This window comes from Sebastes umbrosus, chromosome 13 (genome assembly GCF_015220745.1).
Source record: "Sebastes umbrosus isolate fSebUmb1 chromosome 13, fSebUmb1.pri, whole genome shotgun sequence".
NCBI lineage: Eukaryota > Metazoa > Chordata > Actinopteri > Perciformes > Sebastidae > Sebastes > Sebastes umbrosus.
The window spans coordinates 15,273,872-15,286,007 of record NC_051281.1 but is presented as its reverse complement, the minus strand read 5'-3'; the positions used below and the strand labels follow the sequence as shown (position 1 = coordinate 15,286,007).

The 12,136-nt window shown below is 38.8% G+C and overlaps 2 protein-coding genes across 8 annotated transcripts in view; one reads left to right on the top strand and one right to left on the bottom strand.

The window, feature by feature from the left end:
* Positions 1 to 1,355: 1,355 nt before the first annotated feature.
* cers6 (ceramide synthase 6) lies at positions 1,356 to 9,320 on the bottom strand. Its single transcript, XM_037789820.1, has 7 exons — positions 9,235 to 9,320; positions 7,279 to 7,334; positions 4,849 to 4,977; positions 4,472 to 4,578; positions 3,080 to 3,236; positions 2,892 to 2,915; positions 1,356 to 2,338 (listed from the first exon to the last, which is right to left on the bottom strand). Exons 3-7 carry the CDS (start codon positions 4,963 to 4,965, stop codon positions 2,159 to 2,161), a joined length of 585 nt encoding a protein of 194 aa, XP_037645748.1. The 5' UTR covers positions 4,966 to 4,977; positions 7,279 to 7,334; positions 9,235 to 9,320; the 3' UTR covers positions 1,356 to 2,158.
* Positions 9,321 to 11,162: 1,842 nt separating this feature from the next.
* The window catches only part of stk39 (serine threonine kinase 39), a 43,244-nt gene continuing 42,270 nt past the window's right edge, over positions 11,163 to 12,136 (top strand). For 5 of the 7 annotated variants that reach the window (XM_037789809.1, XM_037789816.1, XM_037789817.1 and 2 more), the window contains exon 1: positions 11,163 to 11,275. The gene's annotated coding sequence lies outside the window, so the exon portion shown is untranslated. The remainder of the gene's footprint in view (positions 11,276 to 12,136) is intronic. The other 2 variants (XM_037789813.1, XM_037789814.1) reach the window with 2 other exon arrangements.

Sequence of the window (12,136 nt, the reverse complement as noted above, 5' to 3'; positions counted from 1 at the left end):
TATGCACTCTCTTTTAACTGTTTTTGGTCTCTTTAGCTGCTAAATGCTCCACTATGTTCACCAGTTAGTCGCTAACTGTGTCTGAAAACGACGCTATGATAGCTGTGAGACTGAATCAAAACAACAAGCTGAAAGACACTAAAACGTTCGGTAGAGCTGAGAGGAACTGCAGAGTCGAGGATAATTCTCTGTGGATTTGTCACTATGAGCGGTCCCTTTCACACACAACCAGTCATGTGATGCGTTTTTAAAGTTACAGTCTCGGTCTCATTCACGTGAACGGAGGAAGGAAAAAATAACTCTGGATTCAGCTATTAGTGAACTTTAGCACTTTTAGGCCCTAATGATTTAAATAAGGGCTATTTTTGCATCACGTGACGGAAGTTGCAGTACCACCATTTGGCCACTATGAACATTTGCCTCACAGCCCGGCGCACTTCCTGGGGACTTGTATTTGGCGGCATCTAGTGGTGTGGTTGCAGATTGCAACCAACTGAGTGTCCCTGCGCTCACTCCTCCCTTACCAAGACTGCTGTAACATGAGCTGCCAAGTGCAAAACCGTGGTCACGATGTTTGCCTCGCTCAGAGGCCATCCAATAATAACACTACTTTAGGAGTAACGTAAGTCGGGCGGCGGCATCACGGTTTTGCACTCTGCGACTCATGTTACCACAGTTTCACAAGTGCGTTGGAGAACTACGCAGGCCTTCAGATAACATAAAAAAAGGCTCTCTCTAGAGCCAGTGTTTGGTTTGTCCGTTCTGGGCTACTGTAGAAACATGACGGAGCAACATGGCGGACTCTGTGAAGAGGACCTGCTCCCTATGTAGATATGAAGGGCTCATTCTAAGCTAACAAAAACACAACAATTCTTAGTTTCAGGTGATTATACACTAATGAAAACTTAGTAATGAATATTATATTCCATTTCTGCTCATAGTTCCCCCAAAATGTTACACACTGTTCCTTGAGTATAAGAATATTGATTATATTCGCTAATACCAATAACGATGGCTTTGTTCTGTTCAAGAGTCCCAGTATGTCATGACAGTGTGACAGTGAGCCACCATACCAGGACCCTGAAACTGAAGCAGCTAAATGGAATTCAGCCGTCATTCATTTTATCATCTACATGTTTTTTCTAATGTGACACATCAAAATGTCTGAAAAAGGCCTATGTCTGTCATTATGTGAATCGTCATATCTTGATGCTTATTCATGAAAAATATACAGTAATTCAATCTCAAGTCATAATTTATGGCAAAATTAACTTCTTTGTAAAGTTATAATTCACCACCAGGGTTCGATAAATAGTTTTCCTTTGCCGATTACTCTTATTGAACAGACACATTTGCAATCTTCATGTTTTTTTTTATTGAATAACTCAAACAACTCATGTCTGCCTCCTAAGAGGACAAATGGCCTTTAATGAAATGCTTACCAGAAATGTACCAGAATACTTAACAAAATGCTTTAATAGGGGATACAGCATCTAGCCATATCTGATGCACACACATAATACTGTTATTGACATCTCATATACAGTTTGAGTGGAGAATGTGTTTAAAAATGTGAGTAAACTTCACACATTTTGGCATATCTTTGGGGGTGTAGCATTAAAAGTAAACCCAGGTCTTTAGCACTTCGCTAATACTCGTTGTCATGATGTGTGGTGTGAAAAAAAAACAGCTGTGTTGTTGTTCAAGATTATTTCATCTTCAACGTAAAATAGATGTCCCGCCATCTGCAAACATATTTATAAAAAATAAATAACATAGAAAGACATAAACAAGAAAAAACTCACCCCCGGTATGCCAGACTACTGTATGTTAAAGTAGCATGCGTACACCATAAAGTAGAATGCTTTCATTCGTTGGCTAAACAGAGAGTGGGTTGTACCGATAGGAGTGCTTTGATATTTCACTGAGTGCAGTTTGATGCAAATATATACTGTAGATGAAGAGAAGAAATTGCGCGAGGGAAATTAGTAAAGAATGAAATTGATAACAAAACTGCATTCACATAAATCTATCAAGAACTTCCAGTACCAGACAGGCGATGTTGTTCATGTGTCCATCATACACGCACACACACACACACACACAGATTGATGGATGGTGTCTGTAGCATGGCTCCAGTGTTGTGATATGAGCTTAGTCAGTGTTCGTCGGGATACAGGCCCCCTGTCAGGTAGCCGTTGGTCCCGTGATTTTTGTTGGTCCCGTTGGTGGTGCTGCTGCTGCTGCTGCTGCTGCTGCTGTGGTGCTTGTGATTGGGCGGAGGGCTGTCATCCTCATCAGAGCTGGACTCGATGTCGCTGCGGTCGTCTTTAGACACCTGCAGAAATAAGAGGGATGGTTGGAGATCACATTTTTCTCATTCAAATTCTTATCTGGTAGGTGAATGTTGATAATGGAGTCAGAGGAAACATCAGGGAATCATCAAAGTTATTTGGATTCATCGTCTGGGAACCATTAAAGTCTATGCAAAATGTTATGCTAATCCACCGTGTAGATGTTGAGATTCTCCCTGGGATAAGTGAAAAATTTGACCTGCTAGTGGTGCTAGATGAAAAGACAGGAGATCACCAAAGTCTGTAGGATTGATCCTCTGGGTCCTAGGGACCATGAATGTCTCTATACATTTTCAGGGCAATAGTATAGTCACAATCTGTTGAGATATTTCAGTCTGGACCAAAGTGGTAGACCGACTGATATCGCCATACCTGGAGCCATGCCACAAGCATAGCTAAAAATGCACTGATTAGGGCTGACTGACAATCAGGATCACGATATATGCAAATGATTACATGGCTGCTAGAGACATGAAATTAAACTAAGCACACAGTACACCATTTGGATTGAAATGTTCCCCTTTAAAGGTTACTTACATGCAACGGATTCCATTTCCCCACCTTGAAGGATGCAGGTTACCATAGAGAATAGAAAGGGAAAGTCAAAAGTGGCAACACCACACAGTATTTATACAGTATATGTACTAGCAGCAAAACACCCCATTATGCAAGAACAGGTATAAATGGAATGATTATGCCGAGGGGAGCTGAGCGCGGTGACTCACCTTTCCTTTGGAGATTGCTCGGCACGCTGTCTTCACTATGAGGTAGGACCAGAAGGAGTGAAGAAGCTGCAGCAGGATCAGGAGCAGGTTGAAGACCCACCAGGATGGGTAGGGCCCTACAATCTCCCAACTCTCGAACAAGGTGGTATTTAAAATCCTTCCGTAGCAACAGAGGGAGAGGGAGATAATCAACTTGACATGTTTCATTAGAGAAACACAAAGCACTCTCTTATAGCGGGGGGATTATTTTATGTCCTGAGGAGCAGGTTGACAAAGCCAAACAGAAGCCAACACCTGCTCTTTAATGTTCGAAGCACAAACAGACGTGTGTCTGTGTTTTATAGTCCAGTATATGTACAAGAAATAAATCTTAATGTAATTTAAATTGCTAATGGAGGAGAAAAAGCAAACTGGCTTCACATGCGATCAAAACTTGAAGGATTCGTGTTAAATATATCCCTGAGACAATTCCTGCAAATGGCTGTGTGTGAATCATTCTCCAGATACTGAAGCCATGGCAACAGCTTTACAGTAATGACAACTTTACTACTGGTGTGGTGGGGGCTGACTAAAATGTAGTGTAGGATCATCATATTACAGTAAAACAAAGGCAGAGAGAGCTGCTAAAACTGTTTTAAAAGCTGTCTTACAATGCTGCACAGACTAATGTAAAATCCTCTGTTTCATAAATGCTTTCTCCAGAATAGCCCCAAACAAAACAAAATAAATCTAGATGTCTGATATAGAATTGTTGTACTGATCAAGAATCGATGGTATCTCAAAGAAAAGCAGACTCAGAAGCAAAATCACATGTCCCTTTGCTCGTGAAAGGTGTGATAACGCTGCTGCTGCTGATGACTGCAAGATGACGCGCTTTCAAGGACTAAAACTGATTTGTGGTGACAAATATCATCAGAAAGGGTCTTTATAATTGGCTACACCTCGAAATGCTGAATGCAATAAAGCAACACCGCAAAATGATAAAAGATCCTTATGAGTAAAAAAAACAAAAACCCTTTGATGTTTTAACAATCAGATGAAACTCTAGAGGCTGATTTCAATGACAAAGCAATAACCACAACGTGCTGCTTTTCATTTGTTGATTTGTCTTTGAAAGGTTAAAGCTGCTGTATCCATAGTAACTATTACTTAGCAACAAAATTCACAGAGAAAGTAGTAAAAAAAAAAAGCACAGATCTTCATGGCACTGACATGCATTTTCAGGGATGGTCTGTCAAAATGTGCAGAGCATCTCTTACACATATGCTGCTTGGGGTTTTTTAAGTCTGCATGGACTATGCTGTATTAAAATAACAGGCTAACACTTCTTCAGTGAAGTCAGCCTTTAGAAGGATGCTAACTATGGTATACAAGAAAGAGAATAACACTTACCAGACGGGGTAAACTCCCAGCCTGGAACTTATGAAGAGAATTGCAAACATTGCAAACAGGAGGTTGCACAGTATCTGACATTTGGCATAGTTGGCCATCTTGGCAGCCTGAGTAGAAGAGAAGAAACAATGTAAACAACTGCTTGAAATATCTCTGACAATGTAAGAATTACAGATCTAGTTTCCCACAAATAGTATATTCAACATGCACTGTGCGATACAGTCTGACATAACGTTCATAACAGAAGGATTGTGGTTAAATTTAGATAAAGATGGATAGCCGAGCATGTAAACTCCAAACACTCCACCCACACACCCGACCGTCTTTGCCTCTATTTGCCAATCCATCTATCCTTTTATCCTCTCGCCCATCCTCACCTCTATCAGCACGTCAGCTGCGTCGTGGAGACACATGACCAGAGTTCCCACCCGTGCCATGTTGTTCACGTAGGAAAAGGTGATGAGGGAGATTGTTGCCACATGGTGCAGGAACATGATCAGGAAATCCTGGGGACACAGTTTCCAAGGAAATGTCACACAAGTAAAGTAAACTGCCTCACGGCTGTTTGAGTCACTGCATGTGGTACATACTAATGATGTAGTACTACATGATGAAGTCAAAGGAACGTGACTGCTCTGCGTACACACAATGGATTTGTGTGTTTGCAGTAATGCATAACGTTTTGTAATAATTCTGTATATTAAAAAAAGGCCCTATCTCCCTAACTATTGTGCAACACAATAGTGCCTGTTTTCAAAACTGGCATGAACTTGAAGTGTGCTTTGCCCAAGTAAGTAGCTGCACAAGTGATTATCATGTGGACCGACGTCTTTCAAAATAAAACCTCGTTGAGCCGTGTTCGTCATGTGCCGCATTGATTGGCAGGGCTATTGAAAACATATAAAAGTAATGACAAGACAACAATTAATCGTCACTTACACAAACAAACATAGCAGGTACTATACGTCCCCAGTGTCCGAGCATTCATGAACACTGTGCTGATGTAATTGTGTGGTTGAAATACGTGTTCATCTATTGAATGTGTTGGTTGTAGTTTCTATTGTGTCAAACTGCAATAAAGTCATTTCAAAATACATGTATGTTTGAAAACATTGATGGGGGAAGAATTCAGATACTTTACTTATAAGTAAAACTTACTCCATTACAAGTCAACGTGCTGCATTGAAAATATTACTTAAGTAAAAGAAGAAAAATAATTACTTTAATAATCCCCGGGGGAAATAAAAAATGTTTCACTCCACACACATGCAGTTGGAGAGATGTGAGTGATATGCTCATGGTCAGGTGTTCCCCGAGCAGTTAGGAGTTTGGTGCCTTGCTCAAGGGCACCTCGGCAGTGACCAGGAGATTAATTAGCACCTCTCCAGCTACCAGTCCACGCTCCGTACTTGGTCTGTGCGGGACTTGAACTGGCCACCCTGCGGTTACCAAACAGTTCCCACGGACTGAGCTACTGTCTTAAAATCCCGTCTTAAAACCCACTTTTATAAAATGGCTTTTCAATCAGATGCATTTTAGTCTTTTGTATGCTTGTGTACTGATGTGTATATATGTGCATATGTAACTGTATGACTATGTATATGCTTGTTTCTTTATTCTTCCATCCTATTGTTTTTATTTAATTATTTATGTTTCAGTGTATTCTGTTGTACATTATGTGAATTTCCTTGGAAAGCACCTTGTGATTTGTGCTTGAAAAGTGCTCTACAAATAAACGTATTATTATTATTATTATTAATACTGCCGCCCCAAAAGTACATATTAACAACAAAATGTACCTTAAATATCAAAAGTACTCAATGCAGACAAATTTCCCTTGTGACTGTTATACTATTATATATCTTATCTTTAGATTATTATGACTGATGCATAAATTAGAAAGCAGTATTTTACGGTTGTACTTGGTCAAGGTTGTAGGAGCCAAAGTGTGTATTTAGCCTATATAGTTTATTATTATTATTATTATTTTCAGCTGCACACATTCTTGGTGGACATTTTCTGGTGACCGTCACATACTTTAGTTATTCCAGTTAGCCTACGTTATTGTTTGTGATTCTTTTCATTTAATAAACATCATAACACGCATCTGGACTAAGTATGGATTTGTTTTTACGCGTCACACAATAAAAAGCCTACTTTAGCCTCTTAGCGACTTTTTGATTGATAGTAGTCGCTACAGAGGTGGAGCTACTTTTTAAGGATTCTATACTGTTGAGTAGTTTAATCTATAACAAATAATGCATCATATTTTATAAGATCAGCATATGTTTGGTATGTAAAATCTTGATTTAAAAAGTAACTAGTAGCTATAGATGTCAAATAAATGTACTGGAGTAAAAAGTATAAAGTGGCATGAAATGGAAATACTCAAATAGTAGCCTACTTGTAGTAATTGTACTTAATTACATTCCACCACTGTTTGAAAGTGAGGAAAAATCTCTGTGAAATCTAAATCAAGCAGAAAAGAAGGTCACCTATGCTCAACATGATCTAAAACAATTACGTTACAGTAGCTAAAATTCAAGTGAAAGATATATGACAGTTGGGCTTTGGTCCTGTCTTGGTCTGAGCCATTATGTTTGGGACAGCCTTGAACGAAGCTCCAGGTGACTATAGTCAGGTGGCGAGGGGAAACATTCCTCTATCGAATCCTCAGAAAAGTCTCAAGCTCAAAGCAACCAGAACCAGTGCAAAATGAAGACAGGATGAGAAGGAGGACGAGAAGGAAGAGTAATGATGCCAGATACAGAATGAAAGCAAGGCGAGAGTGTGCGGGGAGAACATACTGGAACTGGCAGGGGATGCAGAGGACCTCCTCAGTGTAGTACTGTGCATGAAAAAACTGAAAGGAGAAACAAAAACAGACAACATGCCAACAGTCAACAAAGAGATGACAGAGTGACGGCATACACAGCATGGCATCATGGGGGCTGCTGTGAGTGCAGTGAGTGAAGTGTTGTTGTGGAGAGGGCAGAGCTGGGGATGGACTGGAGACAGGAGTGAGATCATGGCTGGAAGGCATGCAAATTGATGCTTAATGAACCAAAAAGTGTAGCCGTTTTCACGACAAAAAAGAAGAAGATGAAAGTGGGTTGGAGGATGTTTGTACAAGCTGATCTCGGTGCTCACAAACACTGACCAAGTTGGACCTTTTAAACTTTATTTATAGTAGCTACGACGTGTATAAAGTATAAACTTATATTCTGGTTTGTAATTATGAATGTAAAGCCTCACCTGCAGCAGATTGCTTGATATGTAAATACTTGTGATATGATATGTATGTTGATTGTGTTGATTCTTTTTCAGGATTAACTCCCTGAGACCCACGAGCCCGACCGACTGTCTTTCAGAGGCTGTAGCAAGTTCAGTTTTAGAGCTAATATTTAGCGAGGAAAAACTGGCATGGTCATTTTCAAAGGGGTCCCTTGACCTCTGACCTCAAGATATGTGAATGAAAATGGGTTCTTCGAAAAATGGTGTATTTGAATATTTCTGCATACTGGGGTCCCTCAACAGTCTTGGAATTACATAACTTGGGTATCACTGGAAAGCGAAGACTATTGTGGATTCAAGGACCCCAATTGTATTCATGAGTGATGATGTTAATCCCCATAGTTTAATACCCCATTTTTTTTAAAAATTTGACCTCACTGTCTAAATTGACCTGTTGTGACCTCTAGAATAATCACAGCCTCATGAATCTTAACAACCACAAACTAGAGACCTAGGGCATTCAGAGGATGAATGGCTTTGACAATAAGGGGGTTTCTGAGCAGTTTCCAGAACAGAAGTGCTCACCATCCAATCTGAGAAAAATGCAATTCTTGCAGAAATCTCTAAATGTCATAAGCTTTTGATACCAAATCACAGTATGGCTTTTTCTATGATGTTCCTCGAGTTCTTGGTGTCTTAATGTGGTATTTTGGAGGGATTTTTTTTATCATTTTTGATCAATTAATGTTTATTTCTAATTTATAACTATAACAACTTGACACAAACTAATCGTCAGGTTCCCAGCTTTCAGATGATGTACACCACTTCTATGTGACATATACCGTTGACCTGCTATCTCCCCTTAAAGACCCCCTGTACCCCCCTAACAAATACAAAAATGTATCTATTGTGGGTCTCTGAGGGGTTAGGTATGAATGTGTCATAAAAGTAGACCTTTTTCCTATTGCTATTACAACCAGGATGAATTCTTGTCTGATATAATTATTTTTATTATTTTTTTATTAATTTTCTAAACTTGAAATACGTCTTTACATGAAGACAAATCATGTCAGTTGATTTATTCTTCAAACTTCTATGTGGTATCTGAGTATTGTACGACGCCGTTAGGCTATGTAACGGATTATGAAAGTACTATAATTCGCTGATCTTATTACACAAAAGCTTACACAATATCAAACTCTACACCAATAGTTGGGGAACGTTTGAGAGACGTTTTCGTGAAGTTTGACAGATTTCTGAATGTTTGAAGAAGTGTTAATCCGTTTTGCCCTCGCAATATTTTGTCATTTCACACATCAGTGAGAATACACCGAGGCGGAAAGCAAATGATCACAAGCAAATAGACTCAACAATTACAGAGTCAAGGCAGTAATAAAAGAGATGGACAGTATAAGGCAAATATAATGATGTCTTTTCTGTCACATAACTACTTACAGTAGATATATTAACAAATATTCAATGATCCATGTTATTGGAGATATGTGATGTACTGTATGTCTTGGTCTTACCTTCCTCCTGATGTCTGTGAATTGGGAAAAGAGTAAGGACAGGTAGAAAGACAGCTCCAGTATATAGTAATAATGGATGTCCACAGTCAGTGGCTGCATAAACACAAAAAGTAACAAGGTTAAAATACATATTTGAGAAGAGGGCAGTTGTAATTCAAGTTGACGTATGTCATGATTACTGAGGATTACTGAGCATTAAAATACATTTACCTGGTATGGGTAGTTGTACCAGCACTCTTTAGTGTTCCACAGCCATGCAGTCTGCAGGAAATGAAAAGAGTAATTTTAAAATCAATACTTTAAAATGTGACTTAGGTTAAGACAGCAGTGTAATATAATTTACTGTGAAATCTCACAGGGACAACGTTAAGACCTTGTTGTTCCATCCCTGACAAAGTCTCATATGCTGTATTTGAATAAAACCTAGAAAGAGCCGGCCCCATTAACGACAATATAAATGCAGTGTTATGCTATTCCCACACATGCAGTTGGAGTTCAGTTCAATATGCAATTTCAGATCCAACACATGAATATCAATGTGAACACTGGGAAATTAATAATTCCCTTGATGGAGTCTGAATGAAATCAAAGTGGTTTCTAAAATAGCGAATGGCTGATATAACTGAGACTTTGTTACAGTGCATACTTTGACATAAAAAGAAGCTGCATTACAAAGCAACCAAGCAGGGGTTCATGCTCATATAAAGTCCTTTTGTAATGACATAATGGCACCAGTATGACAAGAGAAATGCTAACTGTGATACATAAGAATGTGTTATAAGCAAACTGTGACCCATCACCGTGACTGAGTTTACGTCTCCTCTCCAGACCGGCTCTATAAATAAATCCCACAGAGGCTGGAGCCTGCAGCGGGGATTGCCAGGGAAATGAACTATTTCACAAAGTGCTTCGTCATGCAACTTGTGTCTTTGAGAGATTTTTCCTACTTTGCTATCTCAACTCTGTTGATTATACATTTATGCATTTCATGAATATATGAATGAAATCTATCTCCAGCCACATATTTCAGTAATATTTAACTGGCACATTGGATAAAATGACCACCACTTTATCTCACAAGTGTGGCTCTAACTTAACTTTCTAAACAAGGAGAGCTGTTTTTATTGGATAACCCCCAAGGAGCTACTTCAGCCACAGACTCATCCCCCCTCAGCACAACACAAAGCGCCTGGGTCAGTCCTTCATGCTGGTAGCCATCAGGCTCCACAACCAAGGCTGACCCCCTATGTGAACTATGAGGACTTTAAGAACTTTAAACACGCAATGTCTGCAACCATCTTGGACTCTAACCACTGGCGCACTTTACACTTACTTTACGCTATACATCCTATATACACCTCAGGAGCAACTACCTTTGTTTACATTTATTTATTTATTACATCTACTCTACCTGTTTTACAAGTGCAATTACCTCTGTTTACATTACATCTATTTTTATATTTTATACTTCTAGTGTAACACTTCTGTTTATATTTATTTATGACATCTACTTTACCTGTTTTATTTGCTTTATATAACTGTGTGTGTGTTTTACCTGTTATATGTTTTATCTGCCTCGTTTAGTCTTGTCAAGTATTTGTTTTAAAGCACTGACCAGAAGTGGCAACTGTGAATCTCATTGTATTTAATACAATGACGATAAAGCTTTCTATTCTATTCTATATACCACTTTATAGACTGCACATATGTACATATTACATTTATTTATTGACGGACTGTACACACTATGTTCACCCATTCACTCTGTATCTTTTATATCTCTATTATTGGTTTTTTTATTATAATTTTTGTATACCTTTACCTCTCCTGTGTTTCACTCTGTTTGCTGATGTTGCTGCTTTGACACCTGAATTTCCCTCCAGGGATTAAAAAAGGTTCATTTTATCTTATCTTTTACTTGGAGTATTTGAATGCTCTAATCTCCTACAGCCCCTGAACTACTCACGGTGTGGTGACTACAGGTAACATCAGTTTTCACCTGATTTTCACAAACCGAGTGATTTGGCGCAGCATTTGAAAGGTAAAAAGTGCTTTAAAAAAGTAAACATTCAATATAAAGAAATGTTGAGATGGTATTAAGTTTGGTAGGAAGGTTAGCATGCATGTAGCTAACGTTAGCTGCGTAAGCTATAACGTTGTCGTTAGCTGGTTGCTAGGTTACTAGCCCATACAGAGGATAAACTAGCATAAGGTAACGTTATCTAAACGCCAGCATTGCAGTTGGTTTGTTGTTTTAGAAACAAAAAAATACGTTAAAATGTGACAAATATACAGTACTGTCATTGTGCTTTGTTTTGAGTTGTTTAGGTTTATAGATTTGAAGCACATGGAAACAACCAAATGTAGCTAAAGCATGCTAACTAGCTATCTTGAAGCTGCTAATTGAAGCAGGTGTTGCCAGATTTCACTGACACCAATAGCAAAATCAATCAGAGCCTTGATCGTAATGAATCGTAGTATTATTAAAGAGGTATTTAAAAAAACAACAATCATATTTTACTGTTTAGTTACTCTGGAGCAGTAATTTTAAGATGGGCTATGTAAAATTTGCAAATAAGCTGTCAACGGGTAACTATAGTCATCTTAGCTGTCATTATTTTGCAAGAAGGCATTTCAAGTAACTTATTCAAAAAATGACTTGCTCCCGCACACACTTTTCTCTGCTTTATTAGTCAACGTTTCGGTCAACAAGGACCTTCATCAGGACATTAAGAAATGGTAAAATGGACTTGGACTTATATAGTGCTTTTCTAGTCTTCCGACCACTCAAAGCGCTTTACACTACATGTCAGTATTCACCCATTCACACACACATTCATACACTGATGGCAGAGGCTACTAAGGTGCCAACTTTGCCCATCAGGATTTAATCTAAATACTC